Source organism: Cynoglossus semilaevis, chromosome 14 (genome assembly GCF_000523025.1).
Source record: "Cynoglossus semilaevis isolate Cse_v1.0 chromosome 14, Cse_v1.0, whole genome shotgun sequence".
Classification (NCBI taxonomy): Eukaryota; Metazoa; Chordata; class Actinopteri; order Pleuronectiformes; family Cynoglossidae; genus Cynoglossus; species Cynoglossus semilaevis.
The window spans coordinates 21,022,242-21,045,203 of NC_024320.1; the positions used below are offsets into that span (position 1 = coordinate 21,022,242).

General features: G+C 42.2%; 2 protein-coding genes across 9 annotated transcripts in view; both read right to left on the minus strand.

Moving 5' to 3' along the window:
• The window catches only part of dab2ipb (DAB2 interacting protein b), a 791,247-nt gene that overhangs the window by 498,455 nt on the left and 269,830 nt on the right, over nt 1-22,962 (minus strand). The window lies entirely within an intron of this gene.
• The window catches only part of ntng2b (netrin g2b), a 63,300-nt gene that overhangs the window by 27,296 nt on the left and 13,042 nt on the right, over nt 1-22,962 (minus strand). Inside the window, exon 3 of the mRNA XM_008325816.3 lies at nt 19,285-19,928. Within this exon, the coding sequence (XP_008324038.1) occupies nt 19,285-19,928 (644 nt within the window). The remainder of the gene's footprint in view (nt 1-19,284; nt 19,929-22,962) is intronic.

The window sequence follows — 22,962 nt, forward strand, 5'->3', positions numbered from 1 at the left end:
GTACTGGTCTGATGTGTACTGGACTGGTGTGTGCTGGTCTGATGTGTACTGGTCTGATGTGTACTGGACTGGTGTGTGCTGGTCTGATGTGTACTGGTCTGATGTGTGCTGGTCTGATGTGTACTGGTCTGATGTGTGCTGGTCTGATGTGTACTGGTCTGATGTGTGCTGGTACAGTTTGTACCAGTACACTCCAGTACACTACACAGTACAGCTGAGTCAACAAAGTGGGTTATTATACAGTATATACTTTACTCTTCATTTCATTGTTAGCAAAAAAAAAAAAACCTGATTCAAAGGAAGAAAATTGAACCACTGCCCCTGGATTACTAAACAAAAGTTCGCAAAAATGGACGTCAACCACAGATTTATTTAGCTATGTCTACTTTGACTCATGTATTTTTTTGTAGCTCCTTTTATAATTGTAATGACATGTTTCTAGGGATGTGCTAATATGGGCTGATGTATGTATATATGACAATATGTACCTATATTAGCATTATAATTAGGTAATATCGGTAAGAATCGCTGCAATTTTTTCTTCGTCCGATAATGAAGACCAGATAACAATGGCTAGGTTTTGCCCAGATGACGTGACCTAAAAATAGTTTGAAAGTAAAAGTGAAACCCCTTGAGTGCCAGAAAGGTGTATTGAATATATGTATTTTTATTCCCTTGCATTAGTTTATATCTATTATTACTTAACCTAAAAATGTCATAAAATAGGTGTTTGTAAATTAACAGAGACACCTCACGACCTCACGGATGAATCGTTTTATTCAATAGAATTCCTCTCTTTGTCTCCATTAAAATCTTGTTTAATATATTTGAAGTCTTTCTAAATAATAAGTAATACAAGAAAATAAAAGGTGTATAACAAAATAAATAAATAAATAAATGTATTTAAGTCTGGCAGAGCTGGAGGTTACAGGTCTGTCAGGGAGAAAATGAGGATCTTAAGGAAACTCTGCATCTCTCATTTTAAATTAAAGCCATTTCCAGATGAGCGACTGGACTCCAATCCAGTTTGTTCCACTGGAGTGAACAGCTATCCACCTGCATCAAATATTCAAAGAACGGCCCCTGTATTCTGGAGAGATGGCGACTTCAATCTCCCCTCCTCACACTAATCTGATCTTTCTCATCAGTTTTCTCATTTATTTCTTCCAGTTTACACTGTCAGACTGTCGAGCTGAACGCAAGTTTTTATTATTATTTTTATTGTTTTTAACTTTACACATTACTTCACATGCAGAATAACAATGAGTGCGAGGCACGGACGACTTTCCCAGGACAGAAATAGATGTTGTTGATCTGTGTCTGATATCACACTCATGCTCTCCTATAAATTACCCACATTTGTCTCTGATCACCTGGACGAGCTGACAGGAAGTGCCAGGAAGAATCCGTTCACCAACACGGCCTTGTTTCCTGCCTTCTGTCTGACGGACAAGAGCTGTCCACTTAGCACACAGGGAAATTGAACATCTCTTTTTCATGGCGAAAATAGTGCTTGTCTTCATGGGAGTAAAAGAGTGTGAAGAGACAGGTGTGTGTGTGTGTGTGTGTGTGTGTGTGTACCCATGTCTTTCTGCTTGGTGTGATTGTGATGTATTTCTCTGAGAGAGCCAATGACAGACAACAGATCAGAGAAGCACAGGCACGGTGACTAATGCCTGCACTGAGTGACTGACAGCACTGAACGTATCACTGCTCCTCGTCTCTTTGGTGATAAATCTCATCTGTCTCATCACCAAAGCGTAGGCGCCGCTGAGTGGGGGATCTGGAAGTTGTATTTTAAAATCAATACTGAAAGGAGGGAGGGGTTTTTCTAGGTAGACCGCTGTGTCTGTAGGGCTAATAGCCGTAGCGTATTAGCGGTAACGACCTTCCGCCTGTCAATTCAATCTTCACATGCGCTGACTTTGAAAGCATCATGACTGGATCCATCAGAATTCAGCCGACAGGAATGTAACTAAATAACACCTTTAAGCCTTATTGTTCTAATAGTTCTGTCCAGTTCTCACTGATCTAATGTTCTAATCTGCTCATTTTTTTTTCCGAGGACCCATATTGGTCACAAACCTTCACGACCCAAGTCAGTAGACATAAACTGGGAAACTTCATGAGAGACGACTCGAAAAACACAAAACTCTTGCGACCCACCTGAGGGTCACGACCCATTCTTTGGGAAACAAGGTCGTAGACAACACCGTCTCCTTCACCTGCTTTTTTATGGTCCGGCCACTTGACAGACCACTAGGAGCGTCTTGAACTGCTTCTACATGAGCAATGTGACTCTGACTACGTCTCTCTCTCTCTCTCTCTCTCTCTTCCTCTCTGTTTTCCTCTCTAGTTATTACTCCCTCATTCTCTCTCTCTTTTTTTGGAGGACAGCTTGCGTAAGGATTTCTCCTGATCCTTCTCCGCGCTCCCTCTACACTCAAATTATACACGGCCACAATCATATGTTAATTTGCAAGATGTCTGCCTTCACTGCAGAGTCGTCAGAGTCGGTGTAGCTGCTCTGAGCTGAAGGAAGTTAATATGGGACAGCTGGATACTTCACAACCCTGTCTGTGTACTCAGACCAGGAGAGAGAGAGGGGGGGAGACAGAGGGGGAAGTGGTTCAGAAACGGTGAACAAATGAAAAGACAAAGAAGGGCACGAGAAAGCAGAAACAGAGACGCAGAAAAAGAGAAATGCTAATGTGTTCCCGTCTGCGTTACAAGCCATAAATAATGAGGTGTTTTTTTAATTAGCTGCAGTAATTGTGGGTCAATGCTGATGTTTAAAGCTGCGCTGCTACGTTACATTACCTTGAATGTGTGGCCACTGTTTTAATGAACGAGGCTTTGAGGTGATTCGCATTAGATCACACGGGCACCTGTTGCAGTACAGAGCACCAGTGGTTCAGAAAAGAGTGCAAAAGTGGTGGCCCGTGGGCCACATATGCAGCCCATACTGTATAGCAGTGTTATGTTTGGGATGGACTGAGCAGTATTCAAAAGCACAGATTCAAAAGCACGTGCCAGTGTAATTGTAGCCAGTGATGCCTTCACTGTCCTGGGAAAAAGTTGGATGGCAGCACCTTGGTCATCTTAATACGTTATAAAGTGTGTTTTTTGCCAGTGAGTTGCAGTCTTCTTCTCTGTTGAAAGCCAAAGTGATTTTTTTTTTTATTATTTTCAGTGGATTTATCAGTTTTGTGATGATCATTAACTGCTTAATTAACAAGTCATCATTCCATCTTGTTGAGATCTGAGACCTTCACCGTCTGAGGCCAAAGGTCATGTACAACTGGGAGAATTGATGCATAATTATCACTTTAACACCCTAATAAATTCACCTTGACTGATTATAATAGTTTATTTATTTATTTTCAACAAAAAAACAACCCTATAACACACACAGATTCCAGGCCAGTACTGATCACCAGTCCAGCCGTTCTGTGGCCCATGGTGGATATTTGTATTCAGAACTAGTAAACAACAGATTCCAAAATAATATTAACAGTAAAAACCGAATGATTTAATGTACGACAAAACAACAGTAATAAATATGTTTACGTTAACTCTCCCAGCTCTAGGAAATAGTTTATGTTACGACATAAAGACACCGTTTTTCTGATGTGTTTTTTTTTTTTTTATCCTTACACTTCTGCATTCTGTGTTTGTACAGGCTGGATACTTAGACGAATGATTTTTGTATTGTTTTGACCTACGGGTTTCAGTTATTTGTCAAAGGGGCAATAATGCAGTGAAATGAAGATTGCACTTGTTGACATCGATGTGATCCACGTCTTTCAAATCGAAGTGAATCCAAAGATTGCCAGTGTCTAACAGAGAAGGACAGGTTTAATGCAGACTTTTGTTTACACGCCCACTCCTCAGGGCACCTTTTAGATACGAGTTATAAATTCTGACCACTGGGGATTTCATCTGGTTCAACTGGCAACACCTGCGTTAACAGCAGGGGTGCCATAACGTTACAGATGCCAGAGCTGTGCTGGAAACGAGGCCGTCTCCACTGCTGCACGCAGTAAATAACAATTTACTATGTAGATGCACCATCTTTAAAGTGAGACGACTCATTGTTTTAATTAGAAAGACTAAAGGACGAAATCTGCTTGATTGATGGCAGGTGTTCTACCAGCATTTTGTATAATACACCGCGCTGGCTGTAAATTGCACGATGTCAGAGTTTTCTCACGATTGGAGGACACTCCTGGAGAAGAAAGAAACTGATAAAATATGTACAGACGAGGTGTCGAGGGTAATAGATTTAGGTCAAATATAAATCAGCTGTTAAAATGAAATGATAGAGACATGTCTAAACCTTTAGAGCTCCTTCTCTGCTGACTGGATAATTAGGTGTGATACCCTCTTTTCACCACCAGGTCAGCCGTGTTTTATTTTTCAGTCTGATGGTTTCATATAGATCTCTCAGATTGATGTGAAACGGCAGAGAGAAAACAAAACAAAATCAGCTGTGTGGTTCAACCCACAACCTCCAGACTCTGCTGGAGCTTGTTCCACCCCCCCACCCCCCATTTGCCCGTCTGTTAGTGGCACAAATCCAAAAGTAAATTCGATAACCTTTGAAGATGTGGCTTAAGGCCAAGAAATAAACTATTAGATTATTACATATCTGGGGAGAAGTGGACTTGGGTCCGGAAGGCTTCAGGTTCGAGTCCACCAGCTGCCAAGTTACCACTGAGGTGGTCTCTGAGCATGGCACCATCCCTGCACACTGCTCCACTGTTCACTTTGGTGATGGGTTAAAAACAGAGTTCACATTTGGTCGTGTGCAGTGGTGAACAATGACAAGGAGTTCACTTTCCTTCCTTCCTTTACAGACAAGTTCAGTCTCCAGTTTAGACTTTAGGTTTCTGGTTCTTGCCCAGCTGTTCTGGAGTCAAATTTACATTGAAATGTTTTTTTAAAAAGGGAACCCATTCATTTAAACCGTTCATTTATTTATTTTTATATGTAATTATTAAATGCAGAGCTTTAAATTTACATAGATCAGAGTTAAATATTATTTACTTGAATATAATGGACTCTGGACACAGACCCGTATACCCCTCCTCACCCCTCCTCACCCCTCCTCACCCCTCCTCACCCCTCCTCACCCCTCCTCACCGTCAGTTGCTGTGAGGCGAGAGCACTAACTACAATGTCACCATGTAGCCTAATGTATGCTAATGGGTGAATGAATTACTTTTGTCACTGTCTCAGGGGGTAGAAATGACCAATAAATCATCTCACTTAAATATACAGAGATTAAAAATATATAGATGACTTTTATTAAATTTCCATTAATTCTCTCCTTTTTTTTCCCACCTGTCTTCGGTCTTTTGTTGGTGGATCACGGATCACGTGCAGTTAACACTCGCTCTTCTGACCTTTGTGTTGTTTTTTTTTTTTAACTGTCTCTACTGTATATCTGATTCAGAATCATGTCCAATGGCAATTACATGATAACATAACAGTCATGATGTCAGTGACCGGCCTCGTCTTACAGTGAACTCATGTCTGTACTGGGTATGTAATGATGCCAGATCTGCAGCTGTTTTTAACAGCTGAGCTGCAGCAATTAGGAGAATAAATATGGAGAAATATAAACAAACATCAAGGGGGGAGTCAGGGGGAGTCATGTGGTGGCAGAGCCCCAGAAAGCAGCTGGAAGCAGCAGTTAATGGGCCTTTATCTGTCTCTGTATTCCAGTCAACGCCCCTGACTCTACTCCTCTTTAGGGACACAGTAATCACCCCCCCCCCCCCCCCCCCCACAACCCCCCCCCCTTTCCCACCCGTGCTTCCAAACTTCAGTCACTGCGGCCTCGCTAGATCACAAATCTTTCAGCCTTCGTTCTCCTCCTAATCTCCAGGTCTTCCTGTCTGTTGCACCAGAGGGGTAAAATGGGTAAATTGGTTTGTGGAGATTTGAGGTGTTGGAGGAGAAAATAGTGGGGAAGTGGTTGTGGGGGTTGAGCGGTCAGTGGCTGAGGTAGGGAGTAGGGCAGCTGTGTCAAAGTCCTGACAGTCCAGCTGCATCTCTGACTGCAGCGCCGAGGCCTCCCAGAAGGGGGTGTGTAGGGGAGGGTCAGTGTTGACGTGTTATAAACCTGTATGTACAGACTGCAGCGATGCAGCTCTGACCCAGCAGGAGATCTCCCTCTGATTCTACTCTGTGTTTGATCAGTTGTCAAGGAGAAGGCCTACATCCAACAACTTCAACCTCAGATAACCACAAAACACACAACTGTCTGCCTAAACTGCTGAAGTGAGAGGGGCTGATGGGTAAACGAGGGTCAGCGCTTTATCAGAGGGGGAGAGAGAGGCTCGAAATACGATGGCGTTGGTGGAGATTTTTATAAAAATGATCAGGAAGTGTACAAGTACAAGTCAAACAGTTTTAAGACTAGTTTGAAAAAATGAAAATATCAAAGATGTTTCTTTACGCCTCCTTCATCGAAGTCTCCAAGCAGTGGTTCCATCACAGAATTCTTACTTCATTTTACAACCAGTTCACAACCTGCTTCTTTACCTCATTTTCGTTCAGTTTTCAATAATACTACATGTATACTTTACTGTAGGAATACAACACTTGAAAAAGGAGTATTCAGTACATTTACACTGAGGATAGATTTTTGAATGAAGGAGATTGAAGCCGTGCTGACAACAGTTCTCTCTCTCTCTCTCTCTCTCTCTCTGCGATGGTGATTTAAACTCGGTAACTCGTGCCACTAAAACACTGTGCAGTGACCAAGTGGGGAGTGGGGGCTGTGAGATGCTGGGATCATTGATCAGCAGCGTAACTTATTGGCTTCCGCTGAAGTCTTTATCACCACGTCCCCTCCCACTTCCTCCTCTCGCCTCGCCTCATAAATTCAGAACAGCTAATTGGACATGACTGCGTTTATGTTCCAGCTTCATAAATTTCTTTCTCTGAGGGGAGAGAATCGATTTTCCTCGAGCGCAGCCTGCCGTAGCGGGGGAGCAGCATGAGCCTCTTCAAACGTTCCCACTTCTCCTCTCTGACCCTCCTCACTTTTTAATCCACCATCCATCCTCTCTCGTATCGGCTCTCCCTCCCTCGCCCACTCTCTCTCTCCCGCCTTAGTAAACAGGTATCCAATAACTGACCTTTACTGCAATTAGGAGGTGAGTAAGAACTAGACCGGACTCTTTATCAAATGTGTAATATGTCAGCGCACATCGATCATAAATATTATGTCTATTTTTATTCGACCACTTGACCAGAGTCTTGACCTCACAGTCTTGACCTCACAGTCTTCTTCACTCCTCTCTTCCTGTCGTCTTCTCTCAGTTTACTTTCTTTCTTGGCCAAACACCAACAACCATCTTAGAAGGAAACTAAAACTTTGACTGGCGCCTAAAACAGGAAAAGTGGAAGTTAGAGTGGTTGGTGCTGGGCCACGGGGTACAGCTCTCTCTCTCTCTCTCTCTCTCTCTCTCTCTCTCTCTCTCGTATACCATCCAGTCCAATAGTTAAATAAATAATAATAATATCAAAATAAATAATATCAAATTATGTTTAAATAAGGGATTTCCGTTATAAACGTTTTGCCGATATCTGATACGCAGATATTGTCCACTTATATATATATATATATATATATATATTGTAACACTTATATTTTATTTTATATATTTTAGGTCAAATCATCTGGGCCAAACCCAGACATTACGTTGTTGGGTTTTCGTTATTGGATGAAAACCCAATGATGATTCTTACCGATATTACATCATGAAGTTAATATCGACTCCTCTAGTTTAAAAGTTCATGCTTCTATATTTGTGCACATAACTGCAAAATACAGTAACAGTAAATAAAACATTAAGATTGTTCTTGGCCGCATATATACTCAACTCTCCTTAAGGTCTCTCTCTCTCTCTCTCTCACACACACACACACTAAGTGCATTCTGCATTCATGGTGCTGCTGCAAGTGACGTGTAGGGTTTGCATGACTTCAGAATTTTTTCCCGTGGATGTGGACGAGTCACCAATCACCTCACTGAGGAGGAGAGAGGAGAGAAACACAAACAATCTGAGGGCAAGATTATATCATGTATCCATAAAAACAATACTGTATGTTCTCAATCTATATGAAGTAGATGTATATAATGATGTAAAGTGAAAGCTTGATATATCCCGCAGACATACAGTACCTGGACACAACAGCTGCAAGTCTAAACAAAAATTTCCATCTCAATTTTATCATCAAAAAGAATGAATAAAACAAGAGTCTCTGATACTGTTAGCTGAAGATCCCAACTTTGAATCTTCCGAGTTTGACTTCTGTTTTCCTGTAGTGGAGTCGTTCTCCTCTCTCACTGTACGTTAACCAGCTCCCTTTGATGTACGTTAGCTGTACAGTATTGCACCTCGTGGGTTTTTATTTTGAAAGGATGCACCTCTTCCTGGTGCCGAGTTCTGTTTCCTGCTGCTGTACTTTGTGCCTGGACCTGGAGATAAAATAAATAACCCCTGACTTCCTGCTTGGACACAACAAGCACCTTTAATGTTTCTTGTTTTACACCCATTCAAAGTGCTCTGGCGCCCCCAAGGGACGTGTGTTTCCTCGCACATAAAAACAAACTGCATTTTCTTCTGTACACACGTCCATTCACCCAAATCCAAAATGCTCAGTGAGAAGAAATCCTAAATTATTCAAAGTGCAGCAGTGACCTTGAGTGTCATTGAAATCCACACCCTGCATTGGTGCGTGTGTGTATACTATGCAGTGCAGCCTCCCCCCGGTGTGTTGCGGTGTATTTCACCGTATCAGCAGAGTTTTTCATGGTGTCAAAAAGTGTGACATTGAGATTTGGGATCATTGTGTGGATCAGGAGATGATACAGAGATGAGTGGAGTAGTCAGGGAGGGGAGGAGGAAGTCTGCGCGGAGCTGAGCGTACGAGTAAATTATTTACGACAGGATACAGTAAAAAAGCTATTGCGTGTTCCTTAGCTGGTCTCCCCATCTGAGAAGAGTCATCTGATTGGTCCATTTGGGTCACGTAAAGAGCAGGAGGCAGAAACAGGCCCACTTTGAACTACCTGCGCTCTGATGTATGTTCTTGATGCACAGGACCAAACAACTATGGAACACAGGCTGCATGGGAACATCCTGTTCTCCAGTCCAGACCTCAGAGGACCATTCTCACGAGTGCAGCAGAACTATTCTGTCTACGTGCGTCTGTGGGTGTGTGTGTGTGTGTGTGTGTGTGTTATACAGTAGGCGTTCAGGTGTGGGTTACATGCCAGCTGTAGGAAACTTTGTGTTTTTGCTGGCCTTTCAAACTGTATGTGTAATTAATTTGCAGCTTTCAAGGGATTTTGTCACCCTGGCTGTTTCCACCACTGATACTCTGGTAGATGAGTTCCTTATTACCTGATTCTGTGTTGACCTTGTGTTGTTATTTAATTGTGTCAGCATTTTTTTTTTTTTTTTTTTTGAGAATCATCTGACTTCTTAACATTTGCTGATTATATCTGTGCACCAGGCACCTGCAGCTACACTCGGCACTGTATGCTGATTTATGCTCTCCTCTTGAATGCGGCTTAATGTGCCGGGTGCCTAAATAAGGTGTGCATATACTTTATAAGTGCTGTTATAAAATATGGATGACCGGAGCTGGAGACAAGAGATTAAGCATTTTCGGACCATTACTTGATTCTTTTTTTATTCTTGTTTGCAGCTGTTCATGATTTGTCATTTTTTTTTCTTTTGGTTGTTGAACACAGCACACGGACTTACTGTATGTATTAATGTAAGAACATTGTCATCCAAAGATTAGGTGGCGTACAGATACATTAGCAAAACTGGCCTCTGCACATGTGACACAAACTTATCAAAACTATGTGATTTTTTTATCTGATTAATCACAAGGCGGCTGGGGATTAGTCATAATCACTTATGACAGACTGTGATCTTAATATATCATATATATGTACATATATAGACACACATACATATATATATACATATACTGTATATGTATATATATATATTGTCCTGTTTTTTTGTGGAACAGAAGGGGGAAAAAAAGAACATCAAGTAGATGTTTGTGCTTAGCACCTCTTTATATGTGAATAACTCAAATTATTAATGTAAAAAATGTCAAGAAATTCCGTATTGAATCATTCTGCCCATGCATTAAACAGCAAAACACCTGAGTCTGATTCCACAAATTAATTAACGTGATTATATTCTTACCTCTGACGGCCCTAATAACAACACCTGCTGTCTGTTTATACTATGGTTTTTTTTACCCATAAATGCACCAATACTGACCACCTCTGCTTGATGGGTGACACTGATCTTTCCCACACATGATGTATTTTCCCGGCGTTTGGCACCTGGAGGCTGGCTCCATAAAACGCGACACAGCAGCTTTGTTACAGTAATGCTTTATGATGCAGCATAAAGGCAGAGAATGGCTGACAGTGTTCTGACAGAAGCAGCCGTGTCACGGCATCATTAGGCTAAAGACTCCTGGCCTTCCTCCACTGAGCCCTGATTGTTCTGAGATCTCTGGGTGACGGTGCTGGATGACAGAGTGTAACCTGCGCACAGAGCGATCGCTGCTGCCAGGAAGAGCTTTAATGAGCAATAAACAGGTCAAAGAAAATAAAACCAATAAGGTGTGAATTTAAGGTAGGACAGTATTATTTGTACTCTTACTTTAGATACAGTCAAACAAGTATGAGGGAAATGAAAACGTGAAGAGAAGAACCTCTGAAACAAAGCAGGGTTTGATGCTGAGTCATCACATTCTTTCTGGATATTTGTTGGATCCTAACGTCTGTGTTTCGTACGATTGTATAGTGATGTGAATAAGCCTTGGACTATCCTTGTTTTTATGTTTTACACTTGTAATTTATCGGTGACGTTGCCTGGAATACGCAGCAGGATATTGATTTTCCAGTTCTTAGCATTTTTTCCAGTATGACCTTGGGCCACTGTGAATTGCTGATTTTCACATTTATATTTCCAATTTTTTATGTATGTCATTTTGACAGGAACAAAATAATCATTTTGCTGAAACAAATCGTTTCCAAAAATGCACTTAACCTTGAAATATCTGAACATCGTGTAAAAAAAAACAGCTAATAATTGGACAAGTAGAGTAAAAAGAAAGTGCCTGGCCCTAAATGTCAACATCTGATGAACAGCGTGTCAGGGTGACTTCACTGGGATGTAAAAAAAAGAATCTATCACAAGATCTGAGAAATACTTCTGGAGCTGTTAAGCAATAAGAAATAGTCTTAACAAAAAACAAACTTAAAAAAAAGGTCAAATTTGGGTCATGATATCAGGGGGAGGTCATGGGAAAAATGACAGTAACTTTTTGTAAAACTAGGGGGAGCTCATGTGACTCATGTGCCTCAAGGTCATCAGTGGTGAGTTTTTATGATCTTCATCATCTTCATCATCAAAACTATTCAACCTTTATATTATTATAAAGACAAAAAAAATCAAACTTCAGTGTGGCTTTATAACAGGATAAAACCAGTGTAAAAATACAAACATTATTGCCACAAACACTACTTTGGTAACTTGAAGATTCCTGCACCAACTGTAACATGTCCATTAGATGTGACTGTAAATGAACTCTACTTCAAATACACTCCTCTCGACCCTATTTCTTCTTATTTCTTCAGACAAAAATCTTCTGGGGGAAAAAGCGAGAAAGTCAATCAAGCCTGGACACACAACTACATAAACACACACACGCGAGCTGCATTCCTGTATACATTTGAGTGAAATCCAGTGAGATTTAGAAAGGGGAGGAAGCCTGGGGGAGAGCAGCTGAGCTGGGATCAGCCAGAGGACAAGGGTTAATATAATTATCCTGCTAAAACCTTGAGACCGAAAGAACATCATTAGTCATAGCGAGGAGAGAGTTACCCCAGCTCTAGGCCAGAGGAGGGGGGAGGACGGGGAGAACGGAGGATGAGAGGAAGAGCTTCACAACACACCGACGCAGTTAGCAAGACATTAAGAACGAGTACTACGATATGAAGAGGTAATAACAATCAGTGTGTGCTGGAGCAATATCTGCTTCACTTAATTAGTACTTCTGATATTCTTCCCACTGAGCTCCAGATAAACGCATTAGTATTAATGGTCTGGAAGTTAATTCAGATTTGATCTGAAATCTGTGATGTTTTATAGTGAGTGTCAAATGTAGTAAAAAAATATAGATTTCAAAACCAGCAAATTAATTAGGTAACGATTAGAGGCGACTGTCAGTCGCATTCATCACGTAGAAAATAAATGTCCGGATTGTTGTATTTTCCAGACTATAAATTGCTCCGGAGTATAAGTCGCACCCGCGACTTATAGCATAATGAAGAAAAACAAAACAAAGGATGAAAAAAGTGCGACTTATAGAAAAATACGGTAGTACGGAACACATTTTTACAGACTCAACACGTTGGGTTTGTTAGACACTGGTGAGTCCACTAATACAAAACATTAGCGAAAAAGTCTGAACAAAAAGTCTAATGTTAAGCAGAGTCAACGGTTGACGTGTCTTTGGAGCAACTGTTTCAAGTCTGTTTCAGGAGTTGATTAAGACATGAAATAAGTCGTTTGGTGGTATTTTATGTTGTATGTTATGTCATGATTTCCTTCCGAGACGTCCGTTGAACTTTGTGTGACTTTTTAACTACTAATTGAAATGCAGAGTCAAACCGATGCCATGATTGAAAATTATACGAGCAATTATTTTTGATTAATCAATAAATCAAGGGAAGTGTAACTGCGAATGTCAGAAGGAAAAATACGACCGTCACATTAGACTGGAGCTGGACAACATTAAAGAGCGTCCTGTTGTCTGTGACACATTGACGCTGTTGTTCAGGTGAAAAAGTGAGTGAAGAACGGTAACTGTTCTTATGTCGAGACCAAGGACAGAGCTGCGGAGGCGGCCACGTACAGGACAGGACATCAGGACATCATTAAACTCAGGCCTTTCTTCATGTCTTCGAGACGTTCTGAAAGGCTGTGAGTACAACTCTAAGTCAAAAAGTTCTAAGACCGATTGAAATGGCCCAGGATTTTAACACCTTTTTAGACAATTTTTAGATATGTCTTTCAGACATTTTGAAATGATTCAACATATTTAAACTTTCAAATATGAGCAAACCCCACTTCCTTATCCAAAAAACCCCCAAAAAACCTGAAAGTACATTTGAAAAGGAACTGATGTAGCTAATATCTTTGGAAGTAAATCAGCAGTTGTTACCTGACGTCTAAAACATACTGAAGAAATTCAACAAGTCTGACGGAAACACAACTTACAAAATGTATAGACCTAAATATAGGAGATCTAGAGCTTTGTTTTTGTAAGTTAAAATTTCTACCAAACGTCTCTTATAACTTTTGGACTCAGCAGATGTTACAGGACAGCGCACCAGTTTGGTTCAGAGCCACCGTTCACTCCTAATGAGGGAGACAGCCCTGCAGTAAAGACACTGGTTTGCTTTTGAACACTGTGGCTGTAATGCTATGCTAATTGATGTGGCTGGCTAAGAACAAACCATCTTTCCAAGGACACCCTCCCTCCTACCTCATGCTCTCCCACTTACAATTCCCAGCATGCTTTTCAGCTTTAAAGCACGCTCGTGGTATCAAGAGATTCCCCCCTCTCACCAGCTGCTCGGTGAGGCTCAGTGCAGGCGCTGGTGGGGGAAAGATTCTTTATTGTATCTGTGAGTTTTAAAAGGATATCTATGGGACGAGTGTGAGGCAGGGTAGGAAAAGTGCAGGGGAAGACGGAGAGAAGAAATCGTCTGAAGAGAATCGGAATAGAAAACGGGGCGTTTGTGTGAAAAGGAAGAAGGGCAGCGAAAGGAAAACAGACGAAAATTGCTGACGTTAACGTTTCTCACCTTCTGAGGGGGAAATAAAGTGATTATCAAAACGGTTACAACCGTCGTGTCATAAATCATGGCATATGAGAGCAACAATCACACAGCCCTCATCGTGCTCCCCCTCAGCTCTCAGCCTCGGCCCTTCTTTTCTGGTGAGGGCTCATGAATGATTTAAGAAGTGATCTGTTTCTGTGGCCCGGCTGCCTCGGAGGGAGATAAGTCAGAGGGGAGGAGTCCTGGAGGGTGGGAGGTTCCACAGGATACATAACACAAACACACCAGCGCCCCCACATGAAGCATGGACTGTGATTTTCGTTCAAGATTTGAAAAAAGCCTGGCAATATTCAAACGCAAATCGGTTTTACGGCGGCCGGGAGACGTTGCCTCCTGTAGGTGGAAACGTGGGAGCGACGTGTGGAGACGATGTTGCCCAGCTCAGCGGGGGCCACGTGAACTGTAGGATAATATTTACAGAACATCAGTGCTCGCATCATTCATCACAAAAATCACACACCACTGCTAGTCCCATGGAACTAGGAGTTAATCCATCATCTGCCTCCACCTCTCTCCCCCTCTCTCTCCCCCTCTATCTCCCCCTCTCTCTCCCTCTCTCTCTCCCCCTCTCTCCCCCTGATCCAGGCCTTTACCAACCGTACTCTCACCTTCTCTCTCTCTCCAGAGGACACACAAAAAAAACTTTGGTGTAATTCAAAAATAGTAGTGACAGCTTCTGGAGTCAAAGTCACCCCACGTGAATAATCAATACTCGCAGAGACCGAAGGCTCCAGAAGGCGAGCGGGCGTTCTTCTTCTTCTTCTTCTTCTTCTTCTTGTTGTAGTGGAGTGGAGGAGCCCAGACTCGGCGCTGGGGCTGCAGGGGTTTCAGTATCTGCCCTGTCATCCTTACTCCTGCTCCTACCACAAACAAAGGCCTCTGTAACAGCTGGATCCAGCCAGCGTCAGCCGTTCAAGGTCTAATTAGTCCTTCCCTCAGGAGGTGCAGTGACTGCAGCACAGATCATGCTCATTGAACGGGAGTGATTTTCAAGTTTTAATGAGTAACTTTCAGTTGGAAACAGTTGTGGTTTTTATTGTCTCATTGATCAGTTGTGTCTTTAAAGTTGGGCTTCATTTTGAAAGCAGGGCCAGAGGTGTTATTTGTTTTATTATTCTCTTTTCTCTTCACAGTCCAAACCTGGTAGCCAAGGTTTAGCCCATGTGAATTATTAGAATAATGAGCTTAAAGGCTTATCAGGCACTGAAGCAACAGCTGAGGGAACACAGTTTACTGGTTCATCTAGACCAGGGGTGTCAAACTCAAATCCACAGTGGGACAAAGTTGACAATTGGGACGAAGTCTTGGGCCAAACCTAGTATTTTTGGAAAAATTGACTGCAGTTGTTTATGTTTTCCCTTCTGTCCAGATCTGTAATGTAGAATTTTTTCATATGGAAACAAACTTTAGTTTTGCCTAAACGTTGAATCTTGGTGTTATTGTCCTGTCCTTGTTGTAGTTGTTTATTCATTTTTATATCAGTTGAATCTTGGTGTTACTGTCCTGTCCTTCTTGTAGTTGTTTATTCATTTTTATATCATTGTTTAGTTTCACAGACCATCATTTATTTCTTGCTTTGTGAAACTCTCACAGACGTGTCAGCTCACCACCTCAGCACTTAGTTCCTCAAAGCAGCATCTGCCAAAATCAGTTTACAACGGTGAGACTTTATTAAGGAATAAAGTCTGATTCAAGTTGGATTTTTTTTTAAAGTCAATTTAAAATTTTCAATGTCTTTGGGCCTTTGTATGACCCTCTTTGTACGATTAAAAATAAAATAAAAACTACTTAATGACAATATATATATAGTCATTAAATCATCATCAAATTTAATATATATCATCAAAATAAAATTACAAATATATATACAATATACAGTATACAGTATATTATGCCTATGTCTAGTTTATTGCTTTATTGGCACAATGAGCAGCAGTAATAATATATATTGATGCTGCTTCTGTGCTGACCCTTTTCCTTCACCCCTGGTTTAGCTGACTCTCACAGAGACTGTTTACTACCATCCTCATATACTGTATATCCACCATCAGCCAATCAAATCACACTGTATACAGTAGTATAGGAAGGAGGACCAGCTGCTGGAGAGATTACCAGCGAGGAGAGAAAAACAATGCAGACTTGAAGTCATCCTCCTCCATCTCCTCCCCACCATCTTATTCCTAATCCACTTAGTTGGCTCTTCCTGAGCCGACTGCCTTCACTTTATTCCATTATAGAGAGCCACAGTACAACCTGCTGCTTATTCCATTAAAAAGGCCTAGTCCGTGACCCCGTGTCTAATCCACGTGGACTACAAGACAGCCGTGGCCCACGGTCGTCCTGCAGTTCTTGACGGAGAGACGGGAGGGGATTTCACTGGTGTGTGAATTCTGACAGATTTGTGACTTCCTTCTCCAGCTTTGATGGTTGGAGATGACTTTCCATGTCACATCTGTTATATGGAAATGACCACACATCTAAAAGTTGAATACAGCCTGTAAAAGGAGCCTCAGAGCCCGAGGCTTTTAAACCCCCCCCCCCCAAACTCCTCGGCTTCCAGTTTATATTGTAGTCAGTACCGTGGCTCGTTACTGCTAACCTTGGACGAAACTTGGCTTCACAAAGTGAGCAACGCTGAATCTTACAGTACAACACCGTGACTTTCTCCTCTCACTCACTTGACTTTGTCTTTTCTGCACCAACATCTTATCATCAGTACACAAATACCCGGCCGGGGGCAGATCTGCCTCCTGTCCTGAACGTAGTACACAAATACCCGGCCTGGGGCAGATCTGCCTCCTGTCCTGAACGTCCTCTATCTTGTCCAAGATCCTGTTTGCTGAGTGTTTTCATGGCATGCACATATATAAATTTACCATCAACATCCCTCTGAATGCGGCTTATCTGCATTTGCACTGATAATAATATCAGGTTACTGTTTTATCGATGAAGCAGCCCCGTTCAGGCCTGAGTACCTGGCTGTCTGTTTACCTTCACCTACGTCTCCACCAGTGTCTCTGACCCGACTCTGTCTCTTTAAAGACACACGTCCAAAAGAGATTACATCATAAACTGCCAAAGTGGAATATGACTTGTTTTCTGTCTGGGTCCAAGTCATTACATACAGTTAACTAATAATAATTACTTTTTACTGAGATCAGCCAGAGAGCCTCGGCTAAAGGCCTGGGGACATACAATATGGCCAGGAAGTGACTTCAACCCTCTCTCCATCAATAACACTAGCATATCTCATTACCGTGGCGACCTGCAGGACTCTGCCACTCGCTCTTGATCATATAAAACCCATTTCAGTTCCCTGCTGTCCCTGCAAGAGCACCGGCAGAGTGGAATATTCATTATTCAAATTTTAAGCATTGGAAATCCCAATATGTTACTAAGGCCAGATGAGATGAGATAAAATAGCTTAGCCTTTTGTCCAGGGAACATTGACTAATCATCTGGTTCCCAAAAATCAATTTCCGAGCCGTAAGCATCAGACACTCCTGATTGTACTGTACTGTGGAGGACCCCCCGTCGCTATCACCTAATACTCCTGCTGGCTGTGCCCAGAATAACTTATTGATTAGTGATTATGTTACGGGAGGTGAGGGTGGCCGGGGCGGAAGATGGACTGGCCTCAGTCATCTCCACGGAGCTAAATTTGGGACGTCTGTTACCAGATCCAGCACAAACTGACACTATCACCAGCTGCCATCGTCCCTGTGGAGGATGTTCAGAAAAATGCAAAGTACACAGGAATGCAATTCTTATATTCCGGACAGGAATAGGGAAAATAGTTTGGGTTAAAGGCTTTACTACGTCGCGCTCCGCAGTTAGCCTGGTTAGAGCTTCTGGTCCTCTGACTGCTCTGCATAAATGATCGAAGTGTGGAATTAGGGCGACTGCTGTTTAGTTTCTCAGTCATGCTGGCACAGAATGTGTTTAAAAAGGCAAATCAATAAATATCCCTGTACCGCTGACAGCCATCAGGGGACACAGACGCTGTTAGACTCCACGTCACGCCTCTGTTTACTGAAGGCAAGAGTGCGTCTGCAATCACTGGGGTTAAAATATGGCGACCCCTTTGGTTCAGTGTAAACATGGCTCTATGGAGGGAACGTCTTCTTAGCGGTTCTATAACAGGACATCGGTGATGCTGAGCTCGGCCTGAAAAGTCACTGTGATCGATACCTGCAGGCCCTTTTACCCAGTGTGTGTGTGTGTGTGTGTGTGTGTGTGTGTGTGTGTGCGTGTCCATGTGTTTATGTGTGTATGGCTTTGCTGTGTCAGCATCCACTCAGGACTTCATCAAACATCCCCCATATCCTCACTCCACACACCCACATTGGCTGATGCTCCGCTCAAACAGTCGCTCATTTTCACTTTCCCCTGCTCAACACGCCCAGCCTCTCTCTCTATCTCTCACCCTCTCTCACCCCCACCCACCCTTCCCGTCCACACATGCCCCTCACACACACTCTCTCTCTCTCTCTCTCTCACACACACACACAGTCTCTGCCTCCTATTCCAGGCCATCCCAACAAGGATGTTAAATACCATTCAAATGTCAGCCGGCCGTATTGATTGGAATAATAATTCTGAAAGGTAGAAGAGACGGCTCGTTGATGCTAAGCAGACGCCTGACGCCCCGAGCATCCTTCATTGTCACAAAGTTGCCATGTAAGGGTTCCCGGCTCCTGTGGCAGAGTGTGCGTGGCGGTCTATGTTCAGACCACCGAGGCGAATGTTTCTGTCATTAATCATGGTCCTCACACAGCGGTGACAGGGCCGACCAGGATCCACGCCAAGAGAGAGAGAGAGAGAGGGTCATTTGAAACGCCATCCAATCACAGTCATGAAGTGTGAGTTTGGCGTTTGGAGTTAAAATTACCAAAGCGTTATGAGGTGAGGGATGTTGTCGTGGCCTTGTCTGTCTCTTTGTCGCGAATGTTTAATCTCAGAGGTTCATATACGACTTTTTAGTTTTAGTTTTTATCTCAAACAATACGTTTTCAACTGTAAGCAAATGGAAATGTATCCTCTATACTAAGTTAATCAGACCCAAAAACTCAAAAACTATTTTACATATTTTTGTTGCGATGACAAGATAAGAATATTTGTCATGAAATGGTTTGAAGTTTTGTTTCGGTAAAAAGTTAAAGGTGGTATATTAGAAATATTATAGTAAGAAGTATTGGTTATAAAAACTCCTGAGAGGTTTTCATACACACTTTTCGTGTTCAGGCAGCATTCACATCTTAATCAATCAGCCCTTAAAGTTGAGCTCAATAAAAGGATGAAACACACGCCCTCACCTGGCTGGTACATCGATGTTGGAGATGGCATAGAAGTACTTGAGCAGGTTGTCCCTCTGGACGTAGGTGCCTCCGAGGGCAGGCCTGAGGAGCCTCAACCTCAGGTTGGTGAAGGTGAAGAAGTCCTTCAATCCCTTCATACTTTCCATCCGTGTGTACAGGCTGTCCATGTTCTGCAGCCGCGGCCCGGCAAACACGGCGAAACGGGCTCGGACCTCGAACTTAACATTCTTGTCATTCTTGGAACCGACCCATCGAGAGTACTGCTCAGTGCAAAGGACCTTTGTGATATTGGCGGGTGAAAGGTCACGCACACGCTTGGGGGCCATGTTAAATGCGTCCAGACAGTCGTCAGCATAGAACTGGTACGGCTGCCAGGAGCGTCCGTGGTCCATGGATTTATCCAGTATCATGATTGTAGGCCGACCGTACTCAAAGGTGATGAGGACGTCGTCGGTGAGCTCCAGGCTCTTGTTCCAAGACATGGTGATGTTGGCCAACAGGGGCTCGGGGTGGCGTCTCCATGTAACTGTCTGCCAGTAGGTGATCAAGCCGTTATGTTCACGGTCCTGCATCAGCTCTGGAGGGTGGGCCAGGTCTCTGTTTGAGGCGTCGCACTCATCACTGCACAGATATGGGTTCTCCTAAAGGAGAGAGAGAGAAAACCAAAGTCAGGCTTTAGAATGATAGTGTTTACTGACATACACAGTAATTCACAGGGTAAAGCAGAGATTATCAACAATCCGACCCGTAACTGGATTCTAAAATTGTGAGGAAGAGTATGGTGTGATCCTGACTACGAAAGAAACAACAACTGAGACCTAATTAACCATCATCGTGATCCCCACCCTTTATGACTGTATTTAAAAAAAAATAGAGAGAAATACATAAAAAAATAAAAAAATAATTTCCCGCCCCAGTGTTCTCACCCTCAGACAAATATAGCTAATGACCCCTGGGGTAAAGGAGGAAAAAAAGTTTTACTTTTGGATTTCAATATCACTTAAAATTTGCATATTTTGCTGAGAGCAAAAAAAAAAATCTTTTTATTTTTATAATTTTTTGAAACTCCACAAGTTCAGAAAAAATAAAATAAAAAAGTCCTCAAAAACTAATTGCAAATTTGTGGTAAAAATAAAAACCCAAAACACTAAACAAATGTCAAAGTACATCCTTTTACAGTTAAGAACAGACCAGGGGTGTCGAACATACGGCTCGTGGCCAAAACAGGCCGGCTAGACAGTTCAATCCAGGTGTGAAAATACACAAACACTTCATGTTGGTGATGTTCTGTCTAAATATATTTCATTAGATATGAATATTTTCTAATGTTCTTGTACTTATTTCCAGAAAAACAATGGGGAAACATGGACTTATTGTTATTTATAGGTAATTATGTTCAGATTATGCTGGTCCGGCCCACTTGACACCCCTTGTCTAGACCGTACAGTACTGTACAGTAAATAATGTATGTACTGTCAGTATGTACGTTAAAGGAAGTGAAAATTGCCTCAAAGTCGGCAACTTTTCCTCAACTTAAACAAGACATCCTGGTCAGTTCTTACTCCCAGAGGTGTGAATCTTTCTCTGCTGTCTTGTTCATCACAAAACCATCTCCAGTATGGAGTGTGTACAAATAAAATAACTCCATGGCTGAAAACCTGCCAAACAACACAACAAGAAGTGTGAAGGTCAAGAGGATCATGCATCATCACTGACTTTGCATAGACAGCAGAGTCCTGCCGCACTTTTAACTCCAGAGAATTGATCCCTCTCCTATACCCATGCCAAGACTTTCAAGGCACGGCCTCACTGCTCAATTCACAAGTCAACAAGATTATGCACACAGTCCTCGGAGAGGCACGGACTTTATCTACCTGCACTAAGAAAAGCATCTCACTCTCACACCACACAGGGAGCCGGGTCCAAACTGACGGGTTGTAGAACGGGCTCAGCTATTATCAGCTCAAATACCAACTGCAGTTTGAGAAATGTCACAGAAACGTCCTTCTCTACATCATGTCTTACTTGATGCTAATGAAGGAGGACACCAGAATGTTTGATTCCATATGATACTGATGACTGTTTTTGGCATTCTGATATCAATATATTTTTTCTTTTTTTCTTTTTTTCTTTATCCTCCTATCTCTCTCTCTCTCTCTCTCCGTATCTATCTATCTATAACTATATATTTTCATTTTTCTATAATATTATTAATAACAAACTACATTGTTGGTCTTTACACAATGTAACCTAAATACTTTAGTTACTACTATTAAGGGACAAGAGATTCTCTGTTTTGGTCAGTGGTCATGTGACATGAATGGATCAGTAACCAGGAGGCGGGGCTATTGCAGCACAAACGTCTGTATGTAGTAAGTTACCCTAAAAAGATGTGGAAGTGACACATGTGCTCTTTCCATTTGTTCAAGTATTGATACTTATTGATATTTGTCTAAGTATCGATATATATGAATACCACAGATACCGCAAAGTTGAACTGCAGCACCATGCACAGAGCTGAACTCATCGCTGTTTGGGTTAGGAGTACTTCCTCTCAAGGTTAGGAGTACTTCCTCTCAAGGTTAGGAGTACTTCCTCTCAAGGTTAAGAGTACTTCCTCTTAAGGTTAAGAGTACTTCCTCTCAGGGTTAAGAGCACTTCCTCTCAGGGTTAGGAGTACTTCCTCTCAGGGTTAGGAGTACTTCCTCTCAGGGTTAAGAGTACTTCCTCTCAGGGTTAAGAGTACTTCCTCTCAGGGTTAGGAGTACTTCCTCTCAGGGTTAAGAGCACTTCCTCTCAGGGTTAGGAGTACTTCCTCTCAGGGTTAGGAGTACTTCCTCTCAAGGTTAAGAGTACTTCCTCTCGAGGCTCTCGGGGAATTAACGATGTTCCATGTTCTGTTGTAGAATGGATGGATTTGTTTGGAATTTCATTGAACCTTTTTTATTTTTCTCAAATGCTGCAGTTATGCCGGACACTCATCATCCTCTCACCCCCTCCGCTCCCCCTCCCACCCCCGTTCCACCGGCTCTCCATGTTAAAAATATGTGCAGACGTTGATGAAGCTCACAGCTGACATCCACATTAACACAGAGGTTAAGTATTTACACAAAAAAACCCTGCGTCTTTTTCTGCTTAATCAGCTCTAACATTGTTTAGATAGCGTCTCATGTTCGAGGCTCATCATCACCCAAGGACGTACTAATTAGTCTGCGCTTATTATGTTGTTTTTTTTTCTTTTAGTATTGAGACATAGACCCTCGGTGTTTTATAATCGGGGTCATTAAGGATGTTTGCATAGTGTTATTTTACACAAAGCCACAGGCTGCTGCTTTTATTTGAAATAGTGCTGTGGAGGTCCAGTCCTGGAGCTGTCATCTGTTACAGATATTCATGTGTTTGGAATTTCAAAACGGCAGCAGGTTGATTCTGTTCAGATCAATAATGAGCTGCAGAGATTTTCTCTCCGTCAGTTTTCCCCGACTGTTTACATGTCGTGGTTGTTTTTCATTCTTTGTGTTTTATTTGTTGGGAATTTAACGGTTGTTTTGAGTTTTACTGCGTTCTACTTAACGAGCTGTTGATGGAGTCCAGGGTAAAAATATCTTTTTTTTTTCCCCAATTGCAATTCTACCTCTCTGCTCTTTTGGTCTTCGTCGTCGTCTTTTTTCTCGG